The sequence below is a fragment of the Phacochoerus africanus genome, chromosome 9 (genome assembly GCF_016906955.1).
Source record: "Phacochoerus africanus isolate WHEZ1 chromosome 9, ROS_Pafr_v1, whole genome shotgun sequence".
Classification (NCBI taxonomy): Eukaryota; Metazoa; Chordata; class Mammalia; order Artiodactyla; family Suidae; genus Phacochoerus; species Phacochoerus africanus.
Window position 1 is genome coordinate 7599797 of NC_062552.1, and position 17223 is coordinate 7617019.

The 17223-nt window shown below is 46.5% G+C and overlaps 2 protein-coding genes across 2 annotated transcripts in view; one reads left to right on the forward strand and one right to left on the reverse strand.

Moving 5' to 3' along the window:
• The window catches only part of SYCP2L (synaptonemal complex protein 2 like), an 89185-nt gene that overhangs the window by 3681 nt on the left and 68281 nt on the right, over positions 1 to 17223 (forward strand). Inside the window, exons 3-7 of the mRNA XM_047797684.1 lie at positions 828 to 958; positions 10564 to 10707; positions 13106 to 13174; positions 14830 to 14967; positions 15053 to 15172. Coding sequence (XP_047653640.1) covers positions 10699 to 10707; positions 13106 to 13174; positions 14830 to 14967; positions 15053 to 15172 — 336 coding nt within the window. The 5' untranslated portion in view covers positions 828 to 958; positions 10564 to 10698. The remainder of the gene's footprint in view (positions 1 to 827; positions 959 to 10563; positions 10708 to 13105; positions 13175 to 14829; positions 14968 to 15052; positions 15173 to 17223) is intronic.
• On the reverse strand, positions 682 to 7101 carry GCM2 (glial cells missing transcription factor 2). Its single transcript, XM_047797685.1, has 5 exons — positions 7012 to 7101; positions 3825 to 4077; positions 3571 to 3683; positions 2974 to 3099; positions 682 to 1654 (listed from the first exon to the last, which is right to left on the reverse strand). The coding sequence occupies exons 1-5, from the start codon at positions 7099 to 7101 to the stop codon at positions 734 to 736; spliced, it is 1503 nt and encodes a 500-aa protein (XP_047653641.1). The 3' UTR covers positions 682 to 733.

The window sequence follows — 17223 nt, forward strand, 5'->3', positions numbered from 1 at the left end:
GAAAACCAAATTCTCTTGAAAACTGCTTTAGTTTACCACTGCAACACTGTGGATTTTTTCAAAACCTGTAGATATGTACTTTGGAGAGAAAATGATCGAAGTTACTTCCTGAAGTTATTTTAACAGGTTGTACATGCTAAATAAAAGTCTTATGGGCGTTCCCGTCGTGGAACAAATGCGACTAGGAACCATGAGGTTGCGGGTTCCATCCCTGGCGTCGCTCAGTGGGTTAAGGATCTGGTGTTGCCATGAGCTGCGGTGTGGGTCACAGACGCGGCTCGGATCTGGCATTGCTGTGGCTCTGGGGTAGGCCAGCAGCAACAGCTCCGATTCGACCCCTAGCCTGGGAACCTCTGTATGTGGTGGGCGCAGCCCTATAAAGACAAAAAGACAAAAAAAAAGTCTTATGAAATGACTCAGGAGATATGATTGTTGAGATTTCTTCCCGAAGCTATTTTGACAACTGACTCATCTATTATATATAAGTATATTATAAATTATAATAAATATATTATTAAATTTATATTAAATTATAATTTATTAAATTTATTAAATATATATTATGCAATTTATTATGTAATTATATAATATAAATATATAATATCAATATTATATATGTAAATTTCTTTACATGCTAAGTGAATTTCCCAACCTTAGAGACAGCTGCCATGCCATGCTCCACTGCCTGCTTGGGGACCAATGTAATGTGCCCAGGACTGGTATTCAAAAGTCCTCAGCTAAAGAATGGACTAACTCTATCTGAATAACCAACTGTGGACCCCAGCGCAGGTGGACAGCTATCCCAAGTCTCTGCTCCATCTGTCCAGGAGGGTGCTGCCTCCTGAGGAAAAGACAGAGGGGATCTGACGGCCTGGCGATCTCCGGGAATCTTCAAAGGCAGCGACCCTGTTGGAGAGGCTGCTGTGGCGACTGCAGCTGGAAGGTCCAAGGCTTCTGGGTAGGTGGCCATGTGGGCATTTTCCGGAGCATAGGCACAGCCTGAAAGGCTCTTAACTTCGCGCACGTTGTCGCGGTATTTCAGGGCAGGGGGCTGGCAGGCCTGGTAGGACACTTTGGTGGTGGTGGTGATGACAGCCTGTAGGGCTGGAGCCCCCGGGGAGGTGGTTGTAAGGTACCTGCAGGGAAGCTCGGGGGTGGAATAATGGCATGTGGCCCCGGCCTGGGACGGTCCATGGTCGGTCCACTCCCCCAGGCCAGCTTGTCCAAGAGCTGGTGTCCAGCCATGCTGTTGACTGGCGAAATCAAAGCTTCTCTCGAAGCTGCTGTAGGCATTCAGGTTGTATTGTGGTGCATTCAGAGGAAGCCAGTCTGTGTCCTTAGGCACGTGGCTGGAATCTTTATAAAGGGTGGGGCAGGGGCTCGAATTTGCATAACCAGGACCTGCCGATTCATAACCGCAGGGTGGCCGAGGCCAGCAGACTCTTGGGTTTGGGTATTTCTGAAAGGATGGTACTCGGTCTCCCTGAAAGGCAGCTAGGTCACAGGTAGCTTTGTAAGCCTCCGAGTCTGGAAAGGAACAGCAAGTCTGCCCTGGAACAGGGAAGCCTGTGTCAGGAATCAGATCCAGCTCCTCTGGATTTTCCAGGGAAGGTATGTCGTTGAAATGTCTGCTGTTACTTTGATTCACTCCTGCCTAAAAAAAATTTTTAGAAAAAGCAAAAAACAGGTGCAAATTTTTATTTGTAAATAAAGATGTCAATTGCATGGACACCTTCACCTGTAATAGGTGCCAACCAACCAAATAACAAATTTCCGGTTGGGGGGCTCTGCGTTATGAGCTCAGAAACATGATCTGGGCAAGTGATTCGCAGCTTGAGCTCAGACTTGAATTCCATGCTGCTGAACGAGGGGGGTCCATGGTAGCCAAGCGGGGGGGGGGGGGCGCAGGGGAGGGGATGGGGGGGATGTCTGAGTGACAGATGGTCTCTTCTCCCCCCATAACGTGCATAATCCTCAGGAGCCTGCTGCAGACCTGGGTTCAAATCTGGACTGTCCCTCATGAATTAAACAAGTGCACACCTCTGAGCCTCAGATTCCTCACCTTTTTTTAAATTTTTTATTTATTTTTTTTATTTTGTTGTTGTTGTTGCTATTTCTTGGGCCACTCCCGTGGCATCCTCACCTTTTTAATTAATTTTTGGTCTTTTTTTAGGGCCGCACTAGCAGCATATGCAGGTTCGCGGGCTAGGGGATCGAATTGGAGCTCTAGCTGCCGGCCTACGCCACAGCCACAGCAACATGGGATCTGAGCCACATCTGCGACCTACACCACAGCTCACAGCAATGCCAGATCCTCAACCCACTGAGCAAGGCCAGGGATCCAACCCGCGTACTCACGGATACTAGTTGGGTTCATTAACCTCTGAGCCACAACAGGAACTCCACATTCCTCACTTTAAAATGGGACTCAGTAACAGTGACTTCTTCCCGAGGCTCCTGTGACCAATTCATGAGTAAAATTCGTAGACCCCCATGTGCCTGGCCCACAGAAAGTACTCAAACAATGCCAGGATCTCTCATCTCAGACTCATATTCTGCCTGCTGGCACACTTTGCGTGGAGAGACAAACTGGAGCATGTTGCCCAAAGAAATGTTATCTGTCCTCGGTAATAATGTAAATATTTACATTTACATGATGTAAACGAGGTAAGGGACCCTCTCAAGGATGCCCCCATTTCTGTGTGACCATCGGATAACTGCCCTTGTGCAGGATGTCAGCACACTCCATCACTGACCGTAGAGATATCCTGCTTCCTCCCCCGCAAGAAGAAGAAGGTATCAAACCCTCTTCCAAATGTTGATTCAAGGGCATTTTGTTAGAGGTATATCATTTTCACACAAAATCAAACCTTTTTCGTTAAAGCCTGACATTCAGATTTAACATAATTATCCATATGTTTTGTAATGAACATGAACACAGACCACCACGGTGTAGAGTCAGTGCCCCATTACCTCTGGTTCTCGAACTTTCTTTTTCTGGGGTTGGTAAAAAGAAGCCATTTGTCTCTTGATGGCGCTTCTTCTAGCCTCCGTGTCTGATTTACTCTCTGGTCGTGGGTGATCATGAACTCCCTTGGCCTGTGTTAATAAGGACGTGAACCACACGTGTTCCTCTGAGTGAAGCCGGCCATGCTGGTCAAAATCTGAGTATGCCTTTCCCAGCATCCCAAGTTGTTTGGTTTTTGTTTTTTTCAAAAGGACAGGGGTGGGGGGGGGGAAGCTTGAACAAATAAAACTGCACCAATCAATAATAATAATAGACATCTTGAAAGATAACCTGACAGCACTTTGACATGCAAAAACAACTCTAACTAGGTTCTCCTGCCCTTAGAGAGCACACAGTTGGTGTGCTAACTCCTGGGAGCGTGGTAAGGCCCCAGGAAACCCCAGTCCCTATTTCTGGTCACCTGAGCTGTATTTGGTTTGGTCCAGAGTTCCCAAGGCCCATGGCAGGGGGACTGATCCCTGTGACATGAGCAGCATGCCCATGGCAAACTGTAGTGTTCTCCCCCCCCCCCCCCCCCCCCCCCGCCCTGCCAGCCCACCTACCTGAAAAAATATGGCGTTGCCATCAAGCCGCCAGAAGTTGGTTACAGGGTACCCGCTGTGTCCTCGACAGGGGATCAATTCCAAAGCAGAATGACAGTTGGGGCACGCTTTCTCTATAAAGCCAGAGGCGAGACACATTAGCAGCCTGATACCGGCCCCCTTGGAAGGAAGACGGGGAATTAGCTGGGAAGAGGGAACTCAGGCCGGCAAGCTCCCCTCCCCTGCCCGGCCCGGCCCCCAGGGCGGTGGCTCACTCTGCTGCTTCAGCCTGGCCTTGTCGCAGATGGCCGGCCGCAGCTGCAGGCGGGAGCCGTCGGGGAGGGCGCAGGCCCGCGCGCACACCACCACGCCCAGGCACGACTTCTTGAGGATGTGGCCGTTGTGGTTGTTGGTGTTGCGCATGGCCCAGCCGCTCAGGTGGCGCTGCGCCTTCTTCTCGTCGCTGCGGTAGATGAAGCGCACGTAGCCGTCCGCCCACTCGCAGAAGCGGTCGAAGTGCGCGGGCGCCTGGAAAGGCGCCCCGAAGGAACAGGGGTCAAGGTTAGCAGGCCCAGACCTATGCATCGCGGGTTTCATTTTCCCCAAGCACGTGAAAAGAAAAACTGTGTCCTTGTAATTCCAGAAAGGTTGTCAGACCCAGGAGCTGCGCCCTCACAAAATGTCACTGGTCCTGTCCACATAGGCCCTTCTTTTGTCCGCAAAAGCCTCTACATGCTATTATTATCCGCATTTAATCAAATAGTAAACGGAGGCCAAAGAGGTTCAATAGCCCAAGTTCACACAGCCTAGAAAGCCCTGGCTCTAGGATCTGAACCCTCACAGTCTGAATCCTCCAGAGCCAGGTCTCATTACCACCACGTGATAGCCCTTCTTGGTGTGTTTAAATGTTACAGACATTTGCTAATCAAGCATTAAAGCACCAGGGCAAAAAGTGATTGGAAATTTCGATCACTGACATGCAACTGAGCCTGTAAATACCTTTATTTCCAACCCATGCTTTTTCTTTTCTTTTCTTTTTTTAATGGCCACACCTGTGGCATATGGATGTTCCCAGGCTGGGGTCAAATCCAAGATGCAGCTACCGGCCTATGCCACAGCAACGCAAGAATCCCAGCCGAGTCTGCAGTTCAGAGCAAGGCCAGGGATCGAACCTGCATCCTCATGGATACTAGTCGGGTTCTTTTTTTTTTTTTTCCTTAATTTTATCACCCCCCCCTCAACTAGTCGGGTTCTTAACTCACTGAGCCACAACGGGAATTCCAAACCAATGCTGTTTCTTCAAAAGCTCTTGGTTGGCTCCTCCCGAACCTGTCAGCCACTTCAGCAGTGACACCCCATGCCCCATCAGAGAGGCAAGAACAATTTCTATCCCTCCTCCCAGCTTAGCCCTCCTAGGTGTTCTGATGAGAGCCTAACCATTGAGGTAAACTCCAACATCGGGCGGAAATCGTCAAAGCCCTGGACCCCTTCCCAGAGCAAAGAGATTGTCATTCTCAGCAAAGAACCACATGGCTAAAATAACGATGTTATATCTAAAACACTAAGCACTTCTTCACTGTTCATGTTTGGTGGTCCTTGTCTCTATTGTGCATTATTTCTACTGAAGTGTCTTTCTTGCACATAAATATAATATAAGACTACTTTTACTGAGCACTTACAATTTACCAGGTACTCTTCAGGGTAGGGGTCCACAAACTGGGGACTGTGGGCCAAATCCAGTTGCCACTTGTTTTAGGACAGCTCACAGGCTAAGAATGATTTTTACAATTTTAATGGTTGAGGGGGTCAAAGGAATTACATTTTATTTTATTTTGTCTTTTTGCCTTTTCTAAGGCTGTACCCACGGCATATGGAGGTTCCCAGGCTAGGGGTCGAATCGGAGCTGTAGCCACCAGCCTATGCCAGAGCCACAGCAACTCAGGATCTGAGCCGCGTCTGCGACCTACACCACAGCTCAAGGCAACGCCGGATCCTTAACCCACTGAGCAAGGGCAGGGATTGAACCTGCAACCTCATGGTTCCTAGTCAGATTCGTTAACCACTGCGCCACGACGGGAACTCCCAGGAATTACATTTTGTGACACATGAAAATTGTATGAAATTCAAATTTGGTATCCATAAGGCAAGTTGGATTGGGACATAGCTGTGTACATTCATCTACATATAGTCTGTTTTGGCTTTTTCACACTGCTGTGCAGAGCTGAGGATTTGGAATCTAGACAGTAGGGCCTGCAAAGTCCCATCATACACTATCTATAACTTTCACAACAATCTGGCCTGTTGGGCATCCTTTCTCTTATTTACTAGATAAGAAATGGAGGGTAGATAGAGAGCCTTCTCCAATGGCATAGCTGGGGTTTAAACAGAAGATCTGTGGCAGCCCCACTGACCTTACCAGTAGGATAGAGGCTCAGAAGAGTATTATCAGAGTAATAAGCCATTTATACCTTCTCTCCCTCCTGCTGCCCCAGGAAAATTAGATCTAACATTTGCAAAGCACAAGGATTCTCAGTTGGACATTCCAGACGCGTGTAACACATTAGAGCTGTGCATTCTAGAGTCATAGGTGGGCAAGTTTGTTTCCCAAACTACACAGATATTGTTAAATCATTATCTTTACAAACAGGCATTATTTATCTTTCCTGGGAAATATTTAAGTGACATAAATCAATTTACTGGCTTAAGGTAAATCACATATGAGATGTGTGATCAACTCTAAGGTTATACTAAATGCTGTATCTTTGGTTTTAAAGTGACTATTTCAATTTAAGGACCTTATTGACAAATAGACAATTTTCCAGAAGGGAGTACTCTGTTATCACTCCCTTGTAAGGGTACTGCCTGGAGTTCGATGTCTCACACCAGCTACCAAAGTAGTGACACTGAAAACGAAGCCTCAGAGACAGCATTTTAAAATCAGAACAAGAATGGAGGGCTCCACTGTTGGAGCTCGTTTGGTGCAAGTGAGCATGTGCTCACAGCGTGCTCACAGACAAGCGTGCACACACTGAACACGACACTAGATCTGGATGGCGAGCAGTGGTATCTGTATTGGCTGAGATTCTCCCCCTACCTTTCCAGTGGATTTCAAAGAATGGATAAGGAGACAATGACCCATTCCCAACTGGGTTAAAGGAAAGTGAGGGACCAGAAAACCGGCTCCCTTCAGACCACCGGAGCCTGACTCACAGTTCCTGCTGCTTTCCGTGTTGTTTTCAAACAAGAGCGAAGAAAGAGCTGGAAGAAGACGCATCTCTAAACCCAGCTCCGCCACCGCGGAGCCCCTGCACACTGGGGGGCTCTCAGGGATGTGTGTTTGGCGGCGGCGGGTGTGTGTGTGTGGCGGGGAGGGGGGGGGCTGTCCACAGTCTCGGCAAGGACTTGAAGGCCATTCTCCTCCTCGGATGGGCAGCGCCGTGCGCGCTGCGGAGTTTCACGCACCTGAGGCATCTGCGGGTCGTTGATATCCCAACTGAGCTGCATCCCGTAGGAGCACGGCCAGTCCGCCTTCCGTCCCGCCTCCGCCGGCATCTGCCCCTCCTGGCTGGCGCTCTCCGCCAAGGATGCTGAAAGACAGAAGAAATACCAAGCAACCTAGAGGTGCCCAAGGTGAATTTTCCCCTCGTTTTATACGAAAGCGGAGAGACAGTAAGAGGTAGATGGATAAGAGCTGGATGAGAGAGAGAGGGGAGAGATGAGAGATCCAGAAGCTGCGGACAAAAGTTAAGACGGGGCGGAGACTTGGCCCCGGTGCTCAAAGGTCTACACTCGCGGCGCAGCGCGGCCGCCTGGCAGCTGCCCGCACGTTTATAGGGATCCAGGCCGCCACCCCCCCTCCCCTGCTCCGCCTTTCCTCGCTCTCCCGCCAGCTCCCACGCTCCAGGCGCCTACAGGGCCTGTCACCCCCTCCCTGGCAGAACTAGGGACGGTGGGGGATGGGGGTTGACCTGAGCCTTTGGGGCGACAGGAAACTGAAGCCGAGACCCGCCAGGGTGGCAGGAGGTTGGAATGCCTCCTTGAAGTCGTAAATCATCTTTTCCCAACCGGGCCCCGCCTCCGGGGTTCCCGATGGGATCTTAACGGAGGCGTTTGAGACCGAGCCTTTCCAGAAACGTTCCCTAAGAGCTATATACTCATTCCCGGACAGCTCGGGAACCTCCTGTAAAAGCCTCGGCTGCCGTGCACCCCCGAATGAGTAGCTGCGTCCACGCCAACTAACTTTGGGGGTAGTTTGGGGCTCTCTTTGGGGATTTTGCTGTAGCCGGGCTTTTGTTGCCGCTGCTGGGCTTGTTTGGGAGTCTACGGTCCCTTTAGGGGGGAGAGAGGAGAGTCACTGAAGGAGTGACAAAGGTTCCCGGGCGCACGCTGGCCTAGGAGATACCCGATCCCGGGGGCTGCTGAGAGATCTGGCCCCGTGGAGCGAGAATCTTCGAACCAGAACCTGGAGAAGGTGGGGAGATGAGCTAGGGAGAGGCGGAGGGGGAAGGAAGGGGTGAGCTCTGCGGATCCAAGCCCCCCAAAACTCGAGCCTGTTTTCTTAGGTGTTTAAAAGCGGCATTGGGGCTCAGGGAGTCCTCAGGCGCCACCCACCTGAACTGACCCTTTATTGGAACTGTCGTGGAAATACCACGATAAATCGTATTTACGCCCATTCCATTACGGGCGAGAGCGCAGGGCGCTGAGGGCTCCCCTGGGTGAAAAGCAAGCTTTCTTCATCTGTGATTCCGTTTCCTTAGGGTGATCGGAAGCGCCCAATACAGGAAACGGATGGAGGAGTTCAATTGCGGAGGCGCAGCGGAAACGAATCGAACTGGTAACCACGAGGTTGCGGTTCGATCCCTGGCGTCGCTCAGTGGGTTAAGGATCCGGCGGCGTTGCCGTGAGCTGTGGCGTAGGTCACAGACGCGGCTCGGACCCCTAGCCTGGGAACCTTCAGTTGCCATGGGTGCGGCCCGAAAGAAAGAAAGACAGACAGACAAAAAGAAACCGATTGAAGTGACTGAAGTCGCTCTTTGGCTTTCTCGGGCAGCCAGGGAAGGTGGGTTTCCGGAGTTTCTTCCCTGCGCCTTTGTTCTACGGGAAAAAGCCAGCCATAGGCAGGTCCCCGAATTTTCTTCTTCCTCTAGTTTCAAGCTGGGATTCTCCCTTGAAGCAGAGGCTCAAAGTCCTCGAGGAAGAGAGTGACTTGTTCATCCCCCAGCCTCCCTCTCCCCCTGCAAAGTTCTCTTTGGTCTCCTCGGTCTGCGTTTCTGGTTAAAATCGAGACTCTCTCAGAGTTGCCACGAAGGTCCGAGAAGAAACGAAGAAATGTATTCATGCCTCACCCACCAGTTTCATCCAAAGCCGTTCATCGTGGTAGCCACAGACCGGAGGTCCCGGCAACTCCTGCTATTCAGTTGCTTTTTGTGTTATTTTGATTCTCAAACGTTAAAACTATTGACATGTTTAAAAAAAAAACTGACATCAGGTGTGAAGTTTGATAATGTACTCTTTAAAATGTTTTAAATGTAACTTCAAAAAATAAAATCACCTCTGAGAATTCACAGAAATTAATTCCTAGTTGTATTGTAACCATCGTTAGACTCTTTCTTGCCTCTGTTAAGTTTGAAATATTCCTAGAGAGTCCTTACCACTCAAAAGTATAAACACGGTCCATTAAAACAAGTTAAAGCCAAATCAATCAAATACTTCTTTTTCTTAAATGGACTCTGATCTCCAAAGAAATGTGGAGCCTCTACCATATTGTATTTAAGCAGAATTAGAATATATATTTCAAGTTGCCCTAAAATTACATGTTAGTAAGAGAAGCTAATCAAAGTGAAAATATAACAAAATAAAAGTAAATAAGTGGTGTTATCTGTGACGTTATCTTTAATCTCTCCTGAATTTTTGAACGTGTTCACAGTCATATAGTTTGAAAGGACATACTTTTTCCCCCAAAGTGAAAATAATTGATGAACACTTTTAAACTAGTATTAAGAAAACTTTAATTCTGTTATCATATTGTTATAATATTACATATTTTATTCTTGAAAATAAAGTGCATTTAAACTGCATTTTGATTATTACTTGTTATTAACCCTTGGCTTTTCCTGCATTAACATTTGCATTCATTCGAAACACTTTATATTCACAGCTGGCTCTTCCTTGATTATTTTGAAATTATTTCGAAGTCCATTAATTCAAAAGCAAAGGAAGAGGGCTTTGAATTTGCTTGGTTTAGATTAAAATAGGGTAAACTAATGTAAGTATGTTTATACCACATTTGCCAGGAAATGGATGTGATGAATTTTGAGATAAAGATTATTTTGAATGGACTGGAAGCATATGCAGAGTCCTGGGTTGACGATGGAAGATTCAGGTTATATTATGTTTTGCTTTGAAATAAACAAATATCTTCTGTAAATGTCAGGACACAAAATACCCATAGCATCTAATTTTAATACATGTTGATTTTTACACGAGGAATGGTTAGAATTGAAGGGTCTTGTTGTCGTTGGCTTATTTTTTAAAGAAAAGGCCAATCCAACTTATTTTTTCCACCATGTTCAAGTAACAGACAACGTATCAGCCTAAACCTGGCCAATAGTACACATTCTCGTCAGCTGAAAGGAAGCAGGCAGAAAACAAGCAGACAGGATAAAATTTTGGTTTTGTATTTTAACTGAGTACACCAAGGTCTATATAAAAGCGCTTCTTTTGTGATATAAGGAAAAAAACAATTTCAGGCACAGATCTGGTTCCTGGAGGGAAAAGTTCATTCTATAATCACTATTCATGGATGAAAACCAGCTCCACCAGCTGTGAAAAGTGGAGAGAAAACTGCGGGCTTCCGCAAAGGTGATGCCTATCAGTTTAGAATCTCGCATATTAATTGACGTGTTCACCTTTGAGTAACCGCTTTCTCTTAATCCGGAGGGGGAAGGGTTGCGTGCGCCCAGGTGGCCTGACCTTAATTGCTTGTTAACTCGCCAAAGTTTCTTGCTTCTCCAGCAGATATTCAGGGCTGGGTTTGTTAAGAGTTCCGGACGAAGCTTGGAACCCAGGAGCTCTGGGCTACCCGGGCCCTCCCCGCCGCGCATCCCAGCCTGCCCGTCCCGTGCGCGGCGTCCTGCCGGGGGCCTCGGGATGCAGGAGGTGAGTGACCTCGGAAGGATCGGGCACCGGTCGAATCCGAGCCTCCCCTCCGCCGTTCTAGGGGGGCGCGAGGGCGGGAAGTCGCTCTTCCATCAGGCTGTGGGCTCCGAGCCTGGTGTGCTCGCTGAGACCCGACGCCGGCTCCAATCCCGGGGCGCGAGGGACGAGCCCTTCTGGGGCTCTTGGGGCGCTTCAGCCTCCTGCGATTGGCTTGGAGTTCATGGGCAGTGAGACCTCGAGGCGTGATGGAAACCTCTGGTCCCTCGCTAATGAAGCGTTTGCGGAAGGGGGACCTGGAGAAGCAGTTTGGAAGGCGAGGTTCTTTTCAGGTTGCTCGGGATGTTTTTCGAGCCCGTTTTTCCCCCTTGCGTAGAAAGTGCAATGACATTTAACCCGCCTGGGCCCCAGATCTAAGGTCCCCAAAGCTGGCGCACAGGATAATCCCTAAGGCGCCCGCCACCCCGGGGTCGCGGTCGGGGGTTAGGGGGTGAATTGGTATTTTTAAGTGCTTTTACTTTTGCAGCATTCATTTTATTGAATACACTGCTGGTGGAAAAAAAGAGTCTGAATTGAGTCTTTCAATTCACCTTATTTTTCGTATTTATCAATAAGATAGTATTATTGTAAAATATGTTGACTTTTAAGGATTTTGGTCAATTATATATAGAATTGTTAGCCCAAGCTAGATTTTTTTTTTTTTTTTTTTTTTTTGCTTTTTAGGGCCGCACCCGCGGCATGTGGAGGTTCCCAGGCTAGGGGTCGAATCGGAGCTATAGCCCACCAGCCTACGCCACAGCAACGCAGGATCCTTAACCCACTGAGCAAGGCCAGGGATCCAACGGCAACCTCATGGTTCCTAGTCGGATTGGTTAATCACTGAGCCACGCTGGGATCTCCCCAAGCTAGATTTGAAAAAACAAGACATAAAACAAAACCTCTTTAGAAGAGATTAAAATTTTTTTGTCTTATGCTTTAGTTGGGATGAATTGAGCAAATGAGGTACTGTTATTTAACGCAGTATGTGCTGTGAAAACCAGGTTGGTAAGGCCCGGGGATCACTTCTTGAAGAAAATGTGCAACAACCTAATGTTTTGTAAATTTTCTTGTGCTGGTTGTTGGTATTTGATCCTTGAAGTTGTACTTTTAAGTCCTAGAGTCACGTCTAAAATTCATAACAGGAGTTCCTGCTGCGGTGCAGTGGGGTAAGGATGGAGCATGGCTGCAGCTGTGGCATGGGTCACAGCTGTGGCTGGGTTTCCATCGGTGGCCAGAGAACTTCCACGTGCCACGAGTGTGGCTGAAAAAGAAATAAGATAAAATAAAATTCATAACATAAAGCTTAAACTCATGACTGTGCTTTAAACACACTTTTAAAAACTTTATAAGCTCTCATTCTAAAAATGATTCATTAATTCAAAGCCTTTTTTTTTTTTTTCTTAAGGCAGAACTCACAGCATATGGAGGTTCCCAGGCTAGGGGTGGAATCTGAGCTGTAGCTGTTGGCCTATACCACAGCAACACCGGATCCTAACCGCATCTGTGACCTACACCACAGCTCATGGCAACACCGGATCCTTAACCCTCTGAGCAAGGCCAGGGATCGAACCTATGTCCTCATGGATGCTACTCAGATTGGTTAATTGATGAGCCATGATGGGAACTCCTTAAAGCCTTTATTTTAAAAAAATAGTTGCCATTATAGAGTTTAAATTTGCCTAGTTTATGTGATTGTTTATTACAATGATGTTTGCTTTGCTCGTGATAATTTTTATTTATCACAAATTGGATAAAATGCTAAAGAATGGATGAAATTTTTGGTTTTGGAAGAAAGTTTTTTTTTTTTAATTTTGTTTTAAGGGTGGTTTTTGTTTTTGTTTTTCATTTTTGGCCATGCCTCCAGCATGAGGAAGTTCCCTGGCCAGAGATAGAACTAGAGCTGCAGCAATGACGGCTGCCGAATTCATAACCATTAGACCACCAGGGATCTCCTGCTTTTTTTTGTTTTTTCTTTTTAGGGCCTCACCTGTGGCACATGGAGGTTCCTAGGCTAGGTAGCTAGGGGTCGAATCCGAGCTATAGCTGCCAGCCTACACCACAGCTATAGCAACGCAGGATCCCAGCCGCGTCTGCAACCTACACCACAGCTCACGACAACGCCGGATCCTTAACCCACTGAGCGAGGCCAGGGATCAAACCCACACCCTAGTTGGATTCGTTTCTACTGCACCAGGATGGGAACTCCCTGGTTTTGTTTTTAAAGTAGTGTCTTAGACCTGTAATCAGGGGCATGAACAAACAAAGTTTTGTTCAGGAAAACAATATGAACCTTTATTGCTTTTATTTTAAAACCTGAAATGCACATCTTTGAAGTAATTTTTCAACATCTTCTTATATACAGGAAAAGGAAGGTCCTTTGCAGTCTGTTCAGGAAAAGGATGGGAATGGACTGGTCCAGGATGCTTTCTATGTAAAGATAAAGTTTGTGTTCTGTGTGTGTATGTGTGTCACATGCTGTGTCAAGTCCTGTGTCCCCTGGGCCGTCAGCATGAATGTTCTCCAGTTGCTCGAGCCAGACACAGCGAAATCCTCTTTGTGTCTCCGGCTTCCCTAATCACTCACACGCAGTTTATCACCATGAGTTGGCAATTGTACCCTTGATTGCCCTACTACTATCCTAGCTGTCTTGCATCCGGTGCTATTCTAGTAGACAGCATGGACCCACTTCTTGCTCTCACAGAGCTTCCAGCCTAGCAGAGAGCCGAAGAGACAGATGAGGAACAAAAGTAAGGGAGAAACCGTGTTAGGAAGAAAAGGAATTGGATGTTGTGATGGAGAATCGTTGCGAGTGGAGGGAGGCGCTTGACTAACCTAAGAGAAGGTCCTGGAAGACCTACCTAAAAATGGGATACTGAGGTGAGATCTGAGGGGGGTGGGGACAAGGAGCCTGAAGGTGGTACGTTGTGGGGAGAAGCAGTCTAAGCGTGGAACAGCCAGTGCAAAGGCCCTGCGGCAAGGAATAGCTTGGCTTGTTCTAGGACTCATCTAGCAGGAAGTCAGGCTGGAAAAGTTGACAGAGATTGAATCCTGCAGAGCCCTGCAGACCACAGCAAAGGGTTTGGATTTGTTCTAGAGAAGCCAGGCAGAGTTTCCAGTAGGCAGAAGCCTGAACTGCTGAGTCAGAGAATCTGAGCGTGCATCTCAGCTGGGTAATCTCATGCACGTTCTTCAACTTTCCCAGCCTTGCTGTTAGTATCACCATGAGACGAGTGGAGAGGTTTAAATGAGAACATCTGCAGAGCACGTACTTGGCTCCAAGAGGCTTACTAGGTAGTAACTTAAAACATGTGTGATTTCAAATGCTGCCTCCCCATTTAAATCAGTACAAAGGATAAGTGGAATTTTAGGCCGTATATAGTAGAATGACTTCTCAAGATACTGTAATTTAGCCTGTAGGAGTGGACTAGGTCTTTTAAATAAAATCTTATCTTTTAATAGTGTAGATATTTAAGAACATGTCCGTTGTGTCTATTATTCAGGTAGATGTGTGTATATATGTGTATGTACATACACCTCTGACTTAAATTGTCTAGAATAACTTCCAGGCAGAAAAGATTAATTTCATTCATCATGGTAAATTGCCTACTTATCAACTTCCATTAACCATAATTATTAGTGTGGAATTTTTCTTCCTTCTATTAGGATCATTTATGTAACTTGAGTGATAACAGCCTTGAATTTTATAGTGTTAGAATTTCTAACATTACCGAGGATAAAGTGTCTTTACCCACGATATCTGTGATTTAAGTATAGTTTTCCTTCAGTCACTGCTTCTCAAACTTTAGCCTGATGAGAATCACCCGAAAGTCCCTGAGCCCAGCGTTTGATTCCAAATAAGACCCAGGTGATGGTCAGGTTGCTGGCGGTCCAGAAGCCACATTTTGCAAACTGCTAATCTTAAGCCAACAAACTCAATCACTGTCCACATAATAACTGTTCAAGATAAAATTCTCTAGAGTTACTCATTTCTGCACAAAATTATTATTACCCATGATGGTTAGAAATGCTACTATGACATAAAATACTTGGGGAAAAATGGTAACCTTCAGACTATCAACTTTGCAGCTGCAATCACTCATCACTGATGCGTTCCATGACGAAGGATTTCAGAAAATAAAAGAATATTTTCAACAGCGAGAGAACCATGTTCCTCAAAAATATGATAATCTTTTATTACACCATCTTAACAGATCAATAAGTAAGGCAAGTAAGCTGTTTTGTTCTGTAATCAGAATACCAGTGGGTAATTATCTGTAAGGTTTTTAACGGAATGTGGTCTAATCCCCAGGAACTGGATAAAAATGAATTTCAGTATGTTTCCCTGTTGCTGAAATGTATTCAGCAGTTCTTCATGGACGGCCTCAAAGAAGATGAGCCTTTGCTAATTCAGCAGGGACTGATCCCCAAGATAAGTGGTGTCTTAGTTTTGTGTGGATTTGGGTAACCTAAGGAACTAGAGTGGATTCAATTGCAGAGTTTAGAATTTTCTGTCCCTGCGAAATCAAATTTGAAGAGAGATTGGTACTGATGCTTATTGCTTATATCTTAATTTTATATAAAATTAAGTTTGACAAATGTTTCTGATGTATGGGGTGGGTGGAGCACTTTGAGGGTGCACGGGAATGAGTCAGACGCAGCTCGCTTCTCCCCCTGACAAGCCAATGCAGTGATAGCATTTGTTTTTTGTTTGTTTTAGTGAATTTAACTTTGGAAATACTGGATCAGGAGACACACCCCACCCCAAGACTCTACAACTATTTTTTTTTAAACAGCTGTTTCTTTTAAAATATCCAATCACTTTATTTTACTTTTTTATTTTTATTTTATTTATCTTTTTAGGGCCATACTCATGGCAAATGGAAGTTTCCAGACTAGGTATCAAATAGGAGCTGCAGCTGCCAGCCTATACCACAGCCACAGCCACACCGGATCCAAGCTATGCCACAGCTCATAGAAACATCCTTAACCCACTGATCCAGGCCAGGGATTGAACCGCACCCTCATAGATACTAGTTGGATTCATTACACTGAGCCATGACGACGGGAACTCCCTCTATAACTGTTTTAATGAAATTTATTAACAAGATTAGACCTACATAAATTATCAAATACGTCCCCTTGCTGCAGCCTATCTTTCCAACTTTCTAAAATCCTAGTTGAATCTGAAAAAACAAATGACGAAAATATATTTTGCTTGTTCATCATCCCAGGTATAGGCTTCAGGTTGGTTTTTGCATTAATCAGAAGGTAACATCCTGCATGCCTTCTAAACAAAGCAGAGTTGACAAAACCTCTTGCATCAGTTCTGCTTTTTTTTCCTCCCATAAGATTTGCAGCCGTGGAGTTCCCATTGTGACTCAGCAGTTAATGAACCTGACTAGCATCCATGAGCATGTGGGTTCGATCCCTGGCCTCACTCAGTGGGTTAAGGATCTGGCATTGCCATGAGCTGTGATGTAGTTTGGGGACATGGCTCAGATCCTGTGTTGCTATGGCTGTGGTGTAGGCCGGCAGCTGCAGCTCCGATTCGACCCCTAGCCTGGGAACCTCCATTTGCCACATGTGCGGCCCTACAAAGACCAAAAAAAAAAAAAAAAAAAAAAAAAAAAAAAAAATTCAGGGTGGGAGGTAGAGTGGCAGAAGAGTGATCTGGCTGGTAATCAAATCTCTGATTTACCCCCTGGACTCCAGTACCTGAAGCTGATCCAGATCAGGTTGGGCCAAGGAGCTGTCCCTCCCCTTTTCACTTGAAAAGGCCTCTAATTATGGGGCAGCCCCTGGGGGTGGCAGAGGGGGAGTAAACTCAGGCTTTCCTAATGCCTCGTCTCAGGGTCTTTAAAGGTGTTTGCGGCTGGGTTGGTGGTGGGATGGGTAGGAGTGGAATTGAAGGGCTATACCTATGCAAACTGTATATATTTCACGCTGTGTTTAGCCCCACCTGACACACGTCCTTATGCATGTAACCAAGAAAATGGGCTAAAACTCCAAAGGAAATGGGGCAGGGATGGCTCAGGGGTACCTTGGAACTTTAAGCTGATTGTAGGGGGATAACCTGGGATCAACTCTAAACTGAATTTCCTATTTAGACCTAAGAAAGCCCTTCTGGAGTTCCTGTTGTGGCTCAGCAGAAAGGAATCTGACTAGTATCCATGAGGATGCAGGTTGGATCCCTGGCCTCGCTCAGTGGGTTAAGGATCTGGCATTGCCGTGAGCTGTGGTGTAGGTCACTGATTTGGCTCGGATCTGGCATTGCTGTGGTATAGACTGGCAGCTGCAGCTCCAATTTGACCCCTAGCCTGGGAACCTCCATGTGCTGTGGGTGCGGCCCTTAAAAAAAAAAAAAAAAAAAAAAAAAAAAGACAAAAATAAAACTTAAGAAGAAAAAGCCTTCCCAAGGCTAGAAGTGTCAGATCAAGACTCCCCTGGGGTTTTAAATCAAATAGGAATTTCCATGTTCTG